The 18658-nt window shown below is 37.8% G+C and overlaps 1 protein-coding gene across 1 annotated transcript; it reads left to right on the forward strand.

The window, feature by feature from the left end:
* The first annotated feature begins 2668 nt into the window (after window positions 1–2668).
* Window positions 2669–17459, forward strand: CUNH5orf46 (chromosome unknown C5orf46 homolog). The gene is made up of 4 exons (XM_046460418.2): window positions 2669–2813; window positions 7514–7664; window positions 12728–12784; window positions 16113–17459. Exons 1-3 carry the CDS (start codon window positions 2741–2743, stop codon window positions 12774–12776), a joined length of 273 nt encoding a protein of 90 aa, XP_046316374.2. The 5' UTR covers window positions 2669–2740; the 3' UTR covers window positions 12777–12784; window positions 16113–17459.
* Window positions 17460–18658: the final 1199 nt, after the last annotated feature.

An 18658-nucleotide genomic window follows, 5' to 3' on the forward strand; every position in this document is an offset into this window, starting at 1 on the left:
AATAGGCCAGAACTTTTCCCTACTGGATTTTAACATCTCTTGGAGAGGGACCCATTAAATCATCAAATAAAAATATTTAAGGTCTAAGAAGAAATGATCTAGAGTTTGTAAACGATGTTAATCCAAACATTTTATCCTTGTTATAAGGATATAAGTTACAAGAAATTTTCACCAAAAATATATGGTGAAACCTGAAGCTGAGAGGAACAAGCCAGGAGAAGAAACTAGAAATGAACATACAAGCAGAGAAGGGAGGATGGAGCCTGGGCGGCACTACAGGGCCATGGGAGGAGGTCATGGTACTGGTAGGCAGGGAATGGGTGACCCTGAGCCTCAGGACAGTACTGTTTTCTTGATTCCAGAACACCAACAGCATCGGCCTTGAACTTTGCAGGCCCCGCCCAGGTGACCTCCCTGGGAGGCCAGCAGAATCCTATCCTAAGTTGCAATATCTGGAGCTTTTGCTTCCTTGTACTGTGCTTTTGTGGTTTATTAGAGAAATGCCTTCGGGCACTACTCTTTCCCAAACAAACAGCCACATGTCAGAATTCACAGCTTGGGCACTTGAACTTCATTCCTCCAGTAGTCCACTGGACAAGTGCAGTGCTTGATCATAAATAGTGTACCTAATGGTACAAATATAACTTTCTGGAAGTTTCCTAAGGTGATACTGTTTCTAGATCACAGGCTTTTGTATAGGAGAGCCTGGCCAGAGTCTTCCTGAGGGGCCTGATTGGAGAGGACTGGGAAGGTCGTTCCACTCAAGGTGCAAGCAGAGCTGCTGATTGCTGTCAACGCAGTACCTTATAAAGTGGGCAGGAATGGGTCTCTCCCTAACTCTGACTCTGAAACCTGGACAAGTCATAATTTCCCATATCTCAGTTAATTTCCCCATTTCTAAATGGCTATCTGGCACTGCACAAAGCTTGACTTTGGTCAGTCTGTAAGTTTTAATACCTCCAACTCCTTGTCCTTACCAACTGAACTTAGGGCATTCCTCAGTATACCCGGTTTTATCTAGATCAGAGCCACACTTTACCTTCTGGAGTATTTGCATCCAGAAAGAAGGGCATTTTACCTCTGGGAGACATAGCAGCATCTCAAACCTAATATTCAGTTCCACCAAATGCCAATGAATTTAATTCAGTTGACTATGTTTTCTTTTCATTCCTATTTGAAAGATGGTAAGGCAGAGTTAATTTAAAGAGGACCATTATAATAGACACAGGGACCACTTCAGTGGGAACTTGCAGTGCAAAAGAAAGATTGAACTCAATTCCCAATCTACTTTTTCTTTTAATGTTCACACAAGAAGTCTACAGCCTACTGGGGGAGACATTTAAATGGATATATATCCTGCATGTCACAGTATCATTTATCTCTGCTTGGAAGATCCAGACAAGCTCTGAGCAAGTACAGTCAAAGCTAAAACCAGTGCTAATCACTAGACTCCTTGAGGATTCAGAAATATAACACTTTGCCCCTAAGAGATCCACAGGTTAAGAAGCAACCTAAATTCCATCAACAGAGGAATGGATGAAGACCATATTTTTTATGGTCTATATATATGAGGGAATACTATTTTGCTTTAAAAAGAAAGGCAAGCTTGTCATTTATAACAGCATGGGTGAAGTTGGAGAATATTATGTTAAGTGAAATAAGGCAGAGTTAGAAAATCAAATATCATCTTACTTCTGTATGAAATCTAAAAAAGGTAAAAACCTAAAAGCAGAGAGTAGAATGATAGTTACCAGAGGCTGGGAAGGGAAATTAGAAAGACATGTGTCAAAGCATATAAAATACCCATTAGGAGGAATAAATTCTAGAGATCCATTATATAATATGGTGAATATAGTTAATAACAATGAATTGTATATATAAAAATGGCTGAGAGTAGTATTCTCACTATACATAAAAGGAAAGTGTGTGAGATAATGAATATGTTTGTTTTAGTCATTAACCATGTATACATACTCTAAAATATCATAATATGTGCCTTAAACATATATCTATATATTTATTTTAATGATAATTTGTATTTGTAGGTAGATAAGGGGATGGATCAAGAGGCTGAATGAGAGGAGAGCTAATAAAACAGTTCAAACAATGGGGTCAAGGGTTTCATAGAGCAGGTGATGCAGAATGCAGCTTTCTCTGATCTAGGGCGGAATGGTTACCATGAAGGTTTCACAGAAAAGAGGGAATCTGAACCTAAGACAGCGGAATAAATAGAAAAGCTCCAAGGGAGATGATGAGGAAGATATCACAGGACGAAGAAAGAGCACAGGCAAAGGAAGGGTTCTGGGATGCTACAGGGCATGCCCATGTATAGATGGGGGATTGGCTTAGAGCATGGGGAGAGTCCAGCACACAGAGGGTGTAGAAAAACACCTTGCCAGTTTTGTCACTTGCTCCTCAACACTAGTGATTCTGCCTGATATGCATCTGAGCATCCATGTTGGCCATGGAAATTCCCTCAGAAGCTGTACTCTTGTGCAGTTTATAGATACACCTGAGAAAAATCAAGAGAGTTTTTCTTTCCCTATTTGAAAATATATATATATTAATTGGTTTTGAAAGATAGGGCAGGGCTCATTAGCAGAGATCCCAGAGCAAGCTGTGCGGACATCTTGAGCAACCTAGATTCCATAGTAGATATGTCATTATGTGCCCTATAAATGAAGCAAAGCTTCAGGTGCATCTGAGCAATTTATTTACATCAATCCCCAGTATTACAAGAATGGCTGTCTCAGTCCTTCGGCTGACATTTTTTCTGGGACTCCTTGTCTTAATCCTGTCCTGCCACGCTGCAGGTAAGTGCTTCTGTTCACAGCCCATGAACTGTGCAGCAGTTAGAGGGATGGGCAGAAGTTGGCACTGATTCAGAATATAGATAGGGAGGGCTTTGGGCACCTGAGAACACAGGACTGGGAGACAAGAGGCACATCTTCTAACAAAGAAAGGATTTTTTTTTAATTAAAGTCAGTGTCAACTAAAGCCTCTATCTTCAATGAATGTATGAAATTTGGAGTGATTTTTTTTCTTATGTATCATATCATATAGTGACACTATTATATTATAAATTCCTTAAGACCTGGGGTATGTTTTCCTAATGATAATAACAAATAGTTTTTGTTGATGAAGAATATATACTCTGGAATAAGACTTCTCGGCTGGATCCACCACTAACCTGAAACATGACTTTAACATGCTACTAAATATCTCTTGGCATCATACATGCCAGGAAACATTAATAGTTAATTTTCCCATAAAGTTATTATGAAAATTAAATACAGGAAAAAATTGGAATAGTATTTGTCCATTACAAGTACTCAATAAATACTAACTGTTATTGTTATCAAATATAATCTTAAAAGAGCCTCATAATATGTCTGTGAAGTAAATATGCTTGGTTTTATCATTTTCCATCTTACAGGATAATAAACTGAGTTTGAAGAGGGAAAATTACTTGAGCATAGACACAAGTGGAAGTGGCATCTGATAGTGACACCTGAGTGTCTAGATTCTTTCCATTATAACTAAACAGCACCTACCTCTTTCATATCTGACCCAAACAAGGCAGTGTGCAGCATTCTCAATAGCTAATTTTTTTTGTTTGCAGAAGACTGTGAGTTCCTGACTTCACTCAATTCAAAAATGGCCAGAAAACACAGATAGTACAAATGTTTAGCAATAGAGTCCACTGAATGCAAGTCAGCAGCATTCACACCTCCAGGCCCCTCACTGTTCATCAGCACCACACACAGGCAGATGCTACGACAGATTGACTCTAGAGGGGGACATAGAGACATTACAGTTCCTTCAACACCAAAAGTAATCAACATGGTGAAAGGTGATATTCATATCATAGTGAAAAAATCCAGGTTCTATTTCGTATGAACTCTGAACTATGGGTAAACCAGTTCATTGGTTTGAGCCTTGGTTTCCTCATCTATAAAATGAGACAATTATCAATTTTACCAGATAGAATGGGCATGCTGTGTGTGTGTGTGTGTGTGTGTGTGTGTGTGTTATTGGGGATTGAACTGAGCCCAGGGGCGTTCTGTCTCAAAGGTACATCCCCAGGGCTGGGGATGTGGCTCAAGCGGTAGCACGCTCACCTGGCATGCGTGCGGCCCGGGTTCGATCCTCAGCACCACATACAAACAAAGATGTTGTGTCTGCTGAAAACTTAAAAAAAAAAAAAATAAATATTAAAAAAAAAAAAATCCCCTGTTCCTGCTGATGAGCAGAATCACAGCCTTTGGGACAGGTGTCCCCTTTGTTTCTCCTTCTCTATCTAGCAAAGCAATAAACCTTTAAAAAAAAAAAAAAGGTACATCCCCAGCCCAATAGCTCTCTTCTTAAGTTGTCCACACTGGTTTAAATTCATGATCTTCTTGCCTCAACTTCCTGAGTGGCTGTATTTCCTGGCACATGCCAACATGCCCAGCCAAATGAACATGCTTTTATAATCACTTCGCAAGTAAATGGATGGCGTTGGAGAAGATAATGCTAAGTGAAGTTAGCCAATCCCCAAAAAACAGATGCCAAATGTTTTCTCTGATATAAGAAGGCTGACTCATAGTGGGGTAGGGAGGGGGAGCATGGGAGAATTAGATTAATTTTAGATAGGGCGGAGGGGTGGGAGGGAAAGGGAGGGGGCAGGGGATTAGCAAGGATGGTGGAATGTGATAGACATCATCATCCAAAGTAAATGTATGAAGACATGAATTTGTGTCAACATACTTTATATGCAACCAGAGATACAAAAAATTGTGATGTATATGTGTAATAAGAATTGTAATGCATTCCACTGTCCTGTATTTTTTTAAAATGTCAATAAAAAATTACAAATGTAAAGAAAAAAGAAAACCATACAAAATATACAAACATCAGCAATACTATATTTGTTCAGATCTTTATAATCACCTTGACTAAGAAATTCAACCAGATAGTCAATGTAAATTAACTATTTTGTATGATTTGATGATTCGTTTCTAGGAAATAACAATCTGTTGATATTTTGATGACATATTTTAAATTTTCACAATCTCCTCAAGTATTAGAGGAGAAAATGAGTTACAAATCATGTTGTTACATTATTATTAATAATAGAAATAATAATGCAGCAAACATTTATGTTAGGTTATCATGGACCCGGTACTGTGGTAAATGTTACAGATAGATGAATGGACAGATAGACAGATAGATGAAAGATCTATAAAATATTTTCAATCCTGACAACAGCACAAGAAGAAAATTGAGAGATAATATTTGAGGCTTGTGTGCAAAGCCACATGGTTAATGTTTTATTGAAGACAGGAAAAAAAAAAAAAAAACTCAGGCTGTAGGACTCTAACCCATGTGATGAACCACACTCTAATCTTTCAATATGTGTGTGGTTCACAGACTGAGGCTAAGATTCCCATTTTTATACACTCCAATCCCAGGTTTCTTACATATTGAAAAGCTAGTATTTAGTGAAATATTAAAGTAAAAAGTCAATAAAATTAAATTGTTATGCAAATAGATAGAAACATAGAAAAAACTCAACTTTCACATAAGGAATTACTACTTTGCTCCTGACAATGTTTTCAGAAAATAAATTTCATGCAGAGAGAAATTTATCATGTGAATAATATTCTCTGTGGAGATAAAACATTCAGGTTCAAACCCCAGCTCAACCACTTTCTAGATGAGTAATTTTATTTTATTTCCCTGAGCAGCTGTGTTCTGTTCTGTCAAACTGCAATGCTATCGCTGTGCAGACTGAAGATAGAGCAAGTGAAGAAAGTCCCAACCCAGAACCTGTAGAATAGGCATCCACACAAGGAGGTCTGGCTCCTTTTTCTCTTGAGGAAAAAAAATAAACTCTGGGCATTGTGAGCACCCTGCGCTTTATTCGAGGGTCATGTAATGTCTGTATTTGTCCTTTTTTTGTTTTTTAACCATAACTCTTGGATAAAAGCTATGCACATAAGGATTCTTTTGAATGAAAGAAACAACAACTGGATAAATGAGAACATGACAATTAAGTTTATCAATTTTAGTTCGCAGAATTGAATGCCAATAAGTTTTTAATAATAGTTTATATTTTAGGATATAATATGGATGCAAGGATAGTAACAAAAAGTTAGTTACATGTCTTTCCAGCTGAAGTCATGGGGATGGATACATGATCTAGAAGGTGGGGCTTTATGATTCAAAACTTGTGATTGGGTTTCCAGAAAAAATGCAAGACACAGTTATATTTGAATTTTAGATAAGTGATAGATAATCATTTAATACAAATATGTACTGAATATTGCATCAATCATTCTCATGATTAAAAAAATGGTTGTGGTTTATCAGAAATTTAAATTTAACGACACACTGTATATACTTATGTGCCATGTCTGGTCACAGCACTTGTCAAGCTATAATAAAATTAAAATACAAAAGTCCTACTTTATTCTGTTCCTAGGCTCATTATACAAATTGTAGGTCTTGTCACTCTTCCATCCCTTCTTGTCTGAAAGTAAAAACCACTAAGCAAAGCCCAAACATCCCAAGGAACCTGCATAACACCAGCCCCACTCTCTGGGTCTTTGGCCCTCTCTCTAAAGGGAACTTGATTAAAGGACTCAGGGCAAGAGGACTACCATTGCGGTCTCAACTTCTTTTACTCTTTGTGAGGTCTTCTGTGAATCCCTAATCTTTTTGATTTTTCAGCCTCATTTTTCAGTCCATTGACCTTGGACAAAATCATGCAGCACTTACAAAACCATTATTTACAACAATATTTGGTGATATACAAGTGACAGAATTTGTCACTATTATTATACTACTTTCACTCTTATAAAAGAAGATTGTACAATTCATTACAGAGTGCTTTAAAATCCAGATTTTAATGTCAGCCAAACATGGGCTTGAATTATATTTCTGCCTCTTACTAGGTCTGACTTTTAATAGGTTTCTATACCTCTCTCTAGTTCCATTTCCTTATCTTTAAATTGGGATAATAAATTTTTCCTGCCTCACAGAGTTGTTATGATGATAACATGAGAATGCATGCAGATGGTCCATCACCCACCTCTGGTACAAGGTCGGGGTCATCTAGTGCTACCCATTGGTACTCCATCTTCATCATTGTTAATTCCTACTATAAGCCTGGGGGTTACATGGAAAGCCAGACATTCTGTATTTCAACCTGGGCACTGCATCTGCTAACTGATTAACTCTAGGAGAGGCACTTAATTTCTGTGAGCCTCTGTTTTCTCATCTACAAAAGGGAGCCATTGTCTATCTCAGTATTCATGTGAGTTTATTTATTTGCTTTTAGGAATAGATGAGATGGTGCTTGTGAAGACATCAACTAAGCAGGAATGAAAAGTTCAATTTACTGTAACTATAGGAGGCCACAAAATTACTGAGGGAGGCACAAAGGGCTCTGAGGATCCCCTACATGGCAAAAGAGACTTTCCTTTCTTGTTGCTTTGAATCACCTCTGATATTCTGTTCTGTTTTTCAGATGACAAAGCAGAAGAAAACTCTGAGAGCAAGCCAGAGGATTCAGGCAAGAATCCAGAGCCAGATTTCCCCAAATTTCTGAACCAACTGGGCACAGAGATCATTGAGAATGCATTCGAGTTCATCCTCCGTTCCATGATGGCCCGGGGAACGTAAGCATTGATACCAGCCTTGCTTGGTCCAGTTCTCTGTATATTGAGACCCCATTGCAGCCAGGTATGGTAGCACACACCTGTAATCCCAGCAGCTCTGGAGACTGAGGCAGGAGGATCACAAGTTCAAAATCAGCCTCAGCGATTTAGCAAGGCCCTAAGCAACTTAGAGAGAACCCATCTCAAAAAAATAAAACAATAAAATAAAATAAATTTTAAAACCTTGCATTGAAATGAATAAAAAACAAAGTTTAAGGCACAAGCCAATAAATTGTTTTCCATCAAAAAACCTTGCTCTACTTTAAGATGTACTTGGCATCTCAATGAATTGCCCTTAACTCTTTTGGGGTGAATTCATTCCCATGAAGTGATTCCACAAGATATTTGTATTACTTTCAAGGCCAGATAGAAGGAAAGAGAGCACTGAACCAGGGGACAGAAGGCCAAGGTCTGGTCCTGACTCAGCTGCTATTGTACCAGGTGGTGGTGGACAAGCCTCTCCCTCTCTGAGTGCCTTCCTTGGTTCATCTGTAAAGTTGAGGGAATAAAGGACCCACTAGTGCTGTGAATGGGGTGAAAACAAGGGGTGGTGGTAGGCTCATTAGTGGTGGGCGCTGAGAATTCCTGTGTTTATTTTCTAACTTAAGTAGCTTAAGAGGGCCAAGAGAGGCAGCTGATAACCTTTCAGAGAGCATCTGGAGAAGCTCCCCATGTGGAGTGTTTTTGTCATGCTGGATGGCCTTAGTGAACAGTCACAGGTCCCACTGTCTTCCCAAAGTTCTCAGCCTGCTTCCCAGTTCCTATGCCCAGCTCCCAAAACAGCTCCCTTCCACCTACATAGCTCTGATTTTACACCATTACTTCACCTCACTCTTCATTCTCGTCAAGCTAATGTCCCCAATTTCAGCTCTCCAAGACCAAGCACACTCTCCTGTAAACTTCCAGGTGGTTTCCATCTCCTCCTCTCAGCCTCTTCTGATTCTCTCCTGCATAGACCCCTGAACAGAGTTTGACACACTGCGATCTATTACCCACCTGCTTCAGGATCTACCAGACAATTTTTTTAAAAAACTGAGGTTCCTTTATTCCATCTTACATCTACCTGAAGGCATCTCCCTTGCTTCTTTGACGAGCTTTCCACAGGATACTGACATGGAAGCCAGGCCCCACCAGATGCTCTGGTATGCACTGCTGTGCCTTAAAGTTCCACATAGCCTTTACATTTTTTATTCATATTTTATGTATGTGCAAATCCTTGCATTTTCCTGGAGAAAAGGTTAATGACTTTTATTACATTCTCAAAGATAACCAACAGTAAATACAAACAAAGAACCACCTTGTGGGCATTTTTGTAATCTCTGGTCTGCTTAAATCAATATATTTGACTGGGCAGCATTTTGCATATGATCCTGCTCCAGAAATTGCTAAAACTCACAGGTGTTTTTTTTTCCTTTGTTCTAATTAGTTATGCATGACAGTAGAATACACTTTGATACAACAAATACAGATGGAGTATAATTTCTCATTCTTCTGGTTGTATATGATGTAGAATCCCACAGGTCATATAGTTATATATGTACAGAGGGTAATAATGTCTGATTGATTCATTCTATTATCCTTCCCCCAGACACCCTCTCTTCCCTTTACTTCCTTCTACCTAATCTAAATTAAATCTATTCTTCCCTAATACCCCCCACCCCAACATTGTGAATTATCATCCACATATCAGAGAAAATATTAGGCTTTTGTTTTTTTTTTCTTTTTTATTTTGGTTTGGCTTATTTTACTTAGCTTGATATTCTCTAGCTCTATCAATTTACCAGAAAATTCCATAATTTCATTATTCTTTAAGGCTAATATTCCATTGTGTGTGGATTTTTAATATCCATTCATCTATTTTTAATATCCATTCATCCACATTTTTTAATATCCATTCATCTATTGAAGGGCACTAAGGTTGTTTCCATAGTTTAGCTATTGTGAATTGAGCTGCTATAAACATTGATGTGACTGCATCACTGTAATATACTGATTTTAAGTCCTTCGGGTATACACTGAAGGAGGGATAGTTGAGTAAAATGGTGGTTCCATTCCAAGTTTTCTGTGGAATCTTGATACTGCTTTCCATAATGGTTGCACAATTTGCATTCCCACCAGCAACATATGAGTGTACCTTTTCCCCCACATCCTTGCCAACATTTATTGTTGTTTTTATTGTTACAAATCCTATTGTCATTGCTTTTGCAATTGTTGCCTTCCCATGGTTGTTAATGTAAACTAGAAGGAAAGTAATAAGAAAACAATGAGTATCATTCATTGCATGCAAAGTACAGATTCAACTGCAATTGAGTTAATATTATTACATTATCAAAACAGGAAGTTGAACAATGATACTTCTTTTTATTTCTTCCCTTAGATTTTTCTGGATATAAAATGGCACATTTTTCATTGTGTTTAGCCTGAAAGTTTACTGATCCATTAAGGAGTTTCAGTCCAGTCCAGGCTCAGGAATTCCACTTCATTTTCTATACTTTCTCTTTCCCTTGATATATTCTGATCAAATGGCATTCTTTCTGTTGCTGAAACTTAAAATCATGATACGTTCTCTGCCCTCTTACTCTCTTCTGTCTGAAATGCTCTTTCCTTTTCATGGTGGCTGATCCTAGAGCTCATCTAAAAGTCACCACCTCAGAAAAGTATCCTATGACCCTCCAGTCATTTCCCTCCCCTTACATTCATATTCTCTGTTAGTCTCTAACACTTTACCTCGTCTTCGTGCCATTAGAACTTTAGTCTCTTCAGAAATAACTGATTTACTTTTAACTGTGTAGCTAAATGAAAGTAGAAATCAGGTAGATCTGTCTGGTTCACTATGATGTCAGACATTTAATTAACATCTATCAATTGATTAATTAGCTATTTAAGGAAAGAGATCTTAGAGATCAGACCTAAAACCCATTTACCAACTTGATTTGGGAAATATGAAGGATCTTTGCTCAAAACACAACACTAGCTCAAAACACAAATCTAGCTGATGGCGGTGAGGACCTAAGACATACGCAGGACTCCCTGTGCAAAGAAGGCTACAAATACAATGGGGATGGTGGATGGGAAGATGCCATCAAATAATGTCGCTATACTTAATATGTGCAAAGAAGAAACAGGAGTTGTGAATGAAACACCTAAACTGTAAAAAATCTGGACTGTATATCCCTTTTCCTAAATGAATTTTCAGTCCTTATGATAAGTGACATTGCCCAAGGCGATGACACCTGCACATGCCTAGCAATATAAATATCTGTTACATATCACAGGCCATTTCCAGAGAAAGGAACCAATGTGATGAGGGAAGTGTTTACGGCAGACATGAGATATAATTAGGGCTTTGAAGGATTGAGTGAGATTTGATTCAAAACAGAGAACAAGAGGAACTGTGAAGTTCCATAACAATGGGAATTTTGCTTTGTTTACTCCAACATATCTGATGCCCGAGTAGGGTATCAGGCACATAATAAATGTGAGAGGCATGATTTTGAGACTCAGGACAGTCCAGGTGTCTCCCCTACTTGCCTCTGCACTACCTGGGAACTATGCAGGCTGCCTCCCACTCACCATCCTTCTCAGCAATGTACCTAATCCTAACTCTCCTTATCCTTTGAAGAGCCTTAGGTTTTTGTGAATATGTCCCCTGGGGGGTTCCATGACATGATTTCTCATTCCTTCCCTATCTCAAGTCATTTCTTCTCACTCTTGGTTTGACTTTTTGTCACACACCCTCTCCTTAAATGTCACTGCTCCTTGAGACTCCAAATGGTCCTGATTTTTCACTTTGCTGCTTGCACACTGGGAATTTCCCTGTAACTAAGGAGTTTCTAATTCACATCTCTATTGTGCTTAGTTTTCTTCACTCCAGACTGAAATGACCAATTTCTTGCTATAAAACTCCATCTCGTTTTTCCACCAACACCTGTAAACATAAACCTGGCCTCTCTCTCAAAGCCAGGCTCCTCCTTATCCAGGAAGTCACATTCCCATGCCTTCAGACTCCAGCAACCTCCAGGTCTTGTTTCTTTCCTGCCCATCACCACCTTTATCCAAGTGCTACAGCGTACTCTACCCTCGATTTTCTTCCTATGCCATTCCTTTTTTTCAACTCCACCGACTAGTTGATCTAGTTGACCCTGCCATGGTCTCTTTTATGAGTTCTTTTCATTAGATTTCTGTTAGTTTTACCACTTTTTGGTCACTCTTCACTTCAATCTATCCTCTACCTACCACCAGAGCTTTTTATAAAAAAATGCAAATTTGGCCACATTTCTGCCATGTTTGAAATACTTCCTTGAATTTCTGCTGCTTTCCAAAAGAAGCAAATTCATTAGGCTGATGGTAAAGTCCTTTCCCTGATGTGTCTATTTTTCGGTCATATCTCTGCAACCACACACCCAACAGCCCAGCAACAGATGATTTGTGTTTTCAGAGCAGATGATGTTGGTGTAAGCTCTTCACAAATCACAATTTAGTTATCTTTTACCTTTTCAGAAGCTACGCAGGTACCCAGTCTTTGAGCAGTAAAGGATATCTGGCATTAGTAATGACTCTGATGTTGTACATTTTAAACTTTGCTTTGCAATCTATCAGCCATGTGATTTGGAAACATAGTTTGAACTTTTTGAGCTTCAGGAATTTTTTTCACAAGTAAAAAGATATAATAATAAAAATTCATTCAACAAATAGTTGTTAATTTAATTATGTGGCAGGCATTGTTCTAGGTGCTGGAGATAGAGTTCTGAATAAATATACCAAAATACCTGCCTTTATGGATATGCCTTCCTATGCGAAATGACACTTAACTAATACATTTGTTGGCAAGTTCAAAGACATGATTATGCATAAATTGCTTGTTGACTACAAATTGTTATGGAAATCTTTATCCATATTTCCTTCTCTCAGAAAAATCTTGAGGAAAAAACTGTAACTCAGTCATTATAAGACAGTGTAGTGATGATTCTAGCATTAAGTCAAGTCATAACTCAGTATGTTTTTTTCTCTACTTTTCCTTTTAGTGGATTCTTTGAACTTGGTGAAAACACAGGAGAACAGCCATCAAAGTGACTTCTCAGGTGATTTTAATTTATAATTTACAACTAAAAAATAGTATATTAGACAAAGAAAAAAAGGAATTGACTGATTTCATTTAATGACTGGGGATACCCATGCATAACTACAAGCAGAAAATAATTGTTTTGTTCTTGCTTTGTCCTTATGATCTATTTTTTTAAAACTAATTACAATGGATATGCATTAAGTTGATGTTGATAACTCAAGGTTTTCTTAGGGAGGAGGCAAACTTGTCAAATAACATAAATAATCATTAATTGTTAAGAGACCTGGTTTCTGATACAATTCTCTCCTATAACAAACTCCTGAGATGATCAATTGACAAAGATAAAGGTTAATTTGGGCTCCCAGTTCTGGATAATTCAATTTGCCATTGGTGGGCTGCACTCCTTTGGGCCTGTGGCAAAGCAGCACATCATGGTAGAAGCATTTGGTTGCATGGGACCAACCACTAAGCTCATAGTCAGAAAGCGAAAGTGGAATAAACTGGGGTTCCAGAATCCCACCCACTAGGCCCCATGTCTAAAAGACTCCAACACCTCCAAATAGCACCTATCTGAGAACCAAGCCTTTAACACATGGGCTTTTGGGGTTATTTCAGATCCAAATTGTAGCTTTTGCTTTATATGAGCCCAGCTGTGAAATGAGGAGATAGTACACACTACAAATGTAAGGACCTACATCATTATGCAGTTAGTCAATCATGAGAAGAGTGAAATTTGCTGAGGTTAATTCAAGGAGAAAGGAGTGGCCTCTTTATTCTACGCAACCTCAAACAATGTGATTTGAGAACTCAGAAAAACCTGATTTTCCCTTACTCTGTTCTCTCCTGGGTATGCATATTGAAATTGTAAAACAAAAATGTTAGATCTAGAAAAGTAATATCAGTTGCTGGCATGCACTTAGTACTTACTCTCTTTTAGACATTAAATGCTAGATACACAGTACATAATTTAATTCATAGTCCATATGAATATAGGTATTGCTATTCTTGAGTTTCACAAATAAGAAAATCAAGGCTTAGGAAAATTTTTCAACATGGCCATGTTAATAAGGGAGAAGGGCAAGTTTGGACTCATGCAGCCTGATTCCAGAATTTGTGGACTCTAAGTCACAGAGCTTCTGGAGAACAGAGAAGAACAATAGGTAGTATGGGGTGAGGTCGTAGAGAATAATTATTAGAGTATGTGATCTTACACAGGCCTTGGAGTTTAAATGTACATTGAAATAAAATACTACTCTTTTGGTAAGCTGAGCTGCCTTATAAGCATCTCCAATAAGTGCTGTCTTTCCCAACTTCTATTTGTTATCAGGCCTGGGAATGTTCCTTTCCTTTACCAGCTCCATTTCATAATTTGGGTGTGATTAGTGTAAGCTCAGATTGCTACTATCATATTACCCTGAAACTTAGCTTACCCTTCCCTCAAAGCTCCTAAAATGGGGCTTTGGCATTGGCATTGAGATGTGCTCAACCCACATGCTCTTGACTCTCACCCCAAGCCAGCTAAGTTTCTAACAATACTCATTTATATTTGCATCCTTATCCTCTTAGGGAAGAGGCCTCATTTTGTTGCAGGTGTCCCAACACTTTGCCTTCATTAGGGCTGCTGGTGTACACCTGTATCCATTAGCACCCACACCCTAAATCCCAGAGGTTCAGATATGAGGCAATCCTTCGGTAAAGGCAATGCGGAGGAATAGAAAGAGCAGCGACATCAAGATGATCCAAGTTCAAACTCTAATGGGACCACTAAACAGTTAAATGACCATGACCAGGTCACTTCACCTCTTCAAGTCTCATTTTCCTACATTGGAATTTTGAAAATGTGAGGAATTTAACTGTCCCAGATCTTAGTGCCAGAATTTTTAACTACACAGAAAAAGCTTTGACTAAATTCCTAAAGTAACTCTAGATGCTCTAATGACCAGAGAGGAATGGTTCACTATAGAGGTTTACAAAACTGGGGCTAGAGGAAAGGAAGCTTCTAAAGTGAGATTCAATTGTTCTTGTGTGGTTTGGTCAGGAGTATCTCTTTAAATGCCCATGATTTGTGCTTTTAATAGGTAGTTATAAAAGTTGCATTTGCATGACAGTTGTTTTATCTAATCAAAAAGAAGTCATCAATCTAGAATAAACAATTCAAAACAATACCTGTTTTTTCTGTTTAGAAAATTTTACTCATATTCTATGTATTTCCTAAATTAAGATAGATAAATACTCAGTGTTTCTCCTAGCAACATGTATCCTTATTTACCCATTCATTTAATGGTTGTTTAATCCATGCCTACCAAAATGAATAATATTAACCAGTTGCTGAGAAGCCATAGTGTGGGCGCTCATTTAGCACCACATACCCATAGCTGCAAGGAAAATGACCTTATCTATGAAAGGGCCTCAGAAATTCCTTGCAGAAAAAGCAACTGGCTAGAGGGAACACCTGGAGGAAGGGGCGAGCAAGAAAAAGGCTTTAAAAGAAAGTGAATTGTGCATGATTCTGGGCATCATCTCCAGTGCTGAGTAGAGAGAGGTGCAGTATCCAGAAAAATAAACATCAGACACCTGATTAATCTGGGACCCTCTTAACTTTTGCTCTACCACATTGAAATGATTTCTAACTCATTTTAAGTCCTTCCAAAGACTTAAAGACATAAAAAATGTAATGACCCTCACTAGGTTATTAAGATTATCAAAAGAAGTAATACATGGCAAAGTGCTTTATGAACTCTTAATTTCTATACACATTTATTGGATTAAGAAAAATTTCCTGTGGACATTCAAGATCTCACGATTAGGCTTATCAAGTCAGAAATTCCTAGGGAAGGACCCAGGTATAAGTAAATTGAACAGAAAATTCCGATGTAGTTGATGAGCCAAGATGCCCTTGGGTACAACATTTCTTCATATCCCCTCTGTGTAGTCTTATGGAAATTCTTATTTTGTAATTCAGAGAAAGAAAAAAAGATTTGTTTCCCCTAAGATCTACTTTCTCTTTTCTTATTTTTAGATTTACACGACTTGGTCCATTTCTTTTCCATCTCCAATCTGTCCAGAAACACACTGAAACTCATGGGTCAACTTGTCCTTATGTTTCCATTCTCCCTTCATCCTTGTTCCTGGCTCTTTCCTTACAAAGCCTGAATTATTTTTGTTGTTGCTGTTGCCTGTTTTTTTTTTTTCTTATATACATATTCTATTTTATTTCATTTTAAATCCTCTCATGTTTTAAAGTGCAGATGCAAAAATAATTAATGAAGTTCTTTGCTATTTTTAAGTCTTCAATCCTCTCTGGTGGTAATTGTTTTCCTCTCTCTCTGGTTTGTGTTTCTAAGGACACACCTATCTGGCTCCTGGACAATCTAAGGGCAGCCAAATCCTGCTTTTCCAGTTCTGCTTCATAAGTCCTCCAGGACAGAGACTTCAAGGCAGCTTCCAGCAAGTTCCCAGGATTCAGGCCCCAGTTTCAACCAAACATAACACTCTCAACACTTTAATTTCACATTTTCACTTCTAGAAAAATCAGAATAAGTGTGTCCCCTTTGGAGTCACATACCTTAGCTCACAGGGAAGAATTTTATCTATTGAAGTAATATTTCCTGGACATGTTTAAAGTTTTTAATGATGCAAAAAATATGGAATATATGTATGTACATAATATGGGAAATATATATTTATATTCCATACTTCATTAGCCAATATAATCAAAGAATGGGTTACAGTGAGAAAACTAAAACCCAAATAAATTAGCAAGTTCAAGGTCTTAGAGGCAGGAAGTGATAGAAAGAGGAGTTGAAACTCTCTTCAAATAATAAGCTCTTAAAGCCTGAAAATATATGAAGTTTTTTAAGTTTTACACTTCTAATTTGGAAAGTCTTCCAAAAATATTTGAGCCCACTTTCCTGTGCCAGTAAACAAAAAAATGACCTGTTTGTCATTTAATTCTGAAAGCAACTCAACTGTATTTTCAATAAATCTTTAGTTTGCCTTTCTGTTTTCACTTGGCCACAGTAGGTTTGCATGTAGCACAATGAATCTTTAATAACAATGATGGGTAAAACAAGAATAATTGCTACTAAATATTGAAAAATGTTTGTTATATTTAACAATAAATTCAAATAACCCACACAGTGCATTTTTTAGGAATTTCACCAATTTCAAATGTCATAACAATTAAATTACCTCAGATATCTATTATATTCAGCATCTGACATATGGGCTGCTATTCCCCCAACAAATGTGGTTCCAAAATCTGTTTTAAGATCTTGATTTACAAATGTGTACCTGGATAATAAATTGGACATGCTACAACTACATTCATCAATGTACAGCTTTGTGTGAGAAACACAATCTACAAGAAAGTCTCTGCCTTTATTTCCTGCCAGTTTTGCCTTTTGAAGTCACTCTATCAGTTTGGTGAGGGAAGCACCAGGTTACAAATCAGTAACTGGATTTGGTGTTCTCCTAAGACATAGCTCTCTGATACCCAGTGACCTCAGAGATTTTGAAGGCTTCCCAATTGCTTTAACATGTATGTTTCCTCTTCCTATCCTCCGTTGCCTTCTTTTCCACCCTCCAATAAGATCTATGTCTGCAGCCAGCAGGTACACCACCTGTTTTATAGATCAAGAACCTTCCATCTGCATAGTTGTTTTTTTTTTTTTTTTATGAAATACCAATCTCACCAAAATCTCATAATTGCAATGTGACTGAATGAGCTACTAGGCATGGTTTTCTTCATATGACAAGTGAAGAGGCTGATGCTCAGCGAGGCTAATTGGTACCATACCTAAGACAACCAGAGCTCAGAGAGGCTGAGTGAGAACTCCAACCAGGTTTATCCAAGTCCCAACACAGCAATCTCCTGTGATGCTCAGAAGACACAATTCACATCATTCCTATCTGTCCTCACTTCCAAAGTCCCCACCATGGCCACCATGTACGTGGGGGAATTTTCACTGTGCTTTCTATGAAAATACTAAGCAGAAAGAGTAATTCTATTTAAATAAAACTCAAATTGTATCAACTCCTTCTTTTGTTTTCCATCTCATTCTGAGCAAGAATTGTTTTTTTTTTTTTTTAAATTGCCTTACAGTGCTGACAAGATCCTACTTGACTACCCATTTTCCATCCCTTCTCCTATACCAATTCCTTTATTCCCTCCACACCAAACACACTGGGATCCTGATCATTAAAAGCCCCAAGCATGTTTTTTTTTTCCATAGGGCTTTGAATTAACTCTTCCCTGTACCTAAAATACTCCTCTCCAGAGAGCTGTTTATAGCTTTCCGCCTCACTTCTGTAAGTCTTTTCTCAAATATTACCTTCTTGGTGAAGGCTTTATCTTTCAACACAGTGTTAAAATTTGATTTATTTTGTTCCTTTTTCTGTCTACATTGCTTGAATATGAGGCACAGAAGACAAGAATTTTAACTCTTTTACTTGGCATTCCTGGCACAATAATGAATAATGAGAACAGTGCCTACCCGGGAGTAGCTTTCCAATAAATATTTTTTTTAATATTCTGCATTAAGTGAAGTAATGAAAATTATAGAATCCCTACATAATATTGTAGCACAGAACATGGGGTTGGGTTCTTTGTCTTATGAATTTGAAAAATAAATTAATGGACACAAGGGTAAGCACAAAGTAACAGGATTTATTAGAGTAATAGAAACAAAACAGAGCTCCCAAAGAGAAAGGTTTATGCAAGAGCAGCTATTGCCGGGAGGTTTATATAGATCAATAAGTTTAAGGAAGTCAGCCCCCTGCCCAACCCTGGCTAAGGCATTCAGTGCCCACAAACTCTTCATGCAGCCTTTAGTCCAATCAAAATATCCATCAAGCATTTTTCCTTCCTTGGAGAGGCACAGACCCCAGT

Source organism: Marmota monax, unplaced genomic scaffold (assembly GCF_021218885.2).
Source record: "Marmota monax isolate L192 unplaced genomic scaffold, Marmota_monax_Labrador192_F-V1.1 WCK01_AAM20220418_F8-fsc00006, whole genome shotgun sequence".
NCBI lineage: Eukaryota > Metazoa > Chordata > Mammalia > Rodentia > Sciuridae > Marmota > Marmota monax.

What these genes read in the sequence shown, in the direction of transcription:
- CUNH5orf46 (XM_046460418.2), top strand. Translation starts at nt 2,741, where the DNA reads ATGGCTGTCTCAGTCCTTCGGCTGACATTTTTTCTGGGACTCCTTGTC. An exon ending in CCTGTCCTGCCACGCTGCAG is followed by an intron (nt 2,814 to 7,513) that starts GTAAGTGCTTCT and finishes TCTGTTTTTCAG; the next exon opens with ATGACAAAGCAGAAGAAAAC. An exon ending in TCCATGATGGCCCGGGGAAC is followed by an intron (nt 7,665 to 12,727) that starts GTAAGCATTGAT and finishes TTTTCCTTTTAG; the next exon opens with TGGATTCTTTGAACTTGGTG.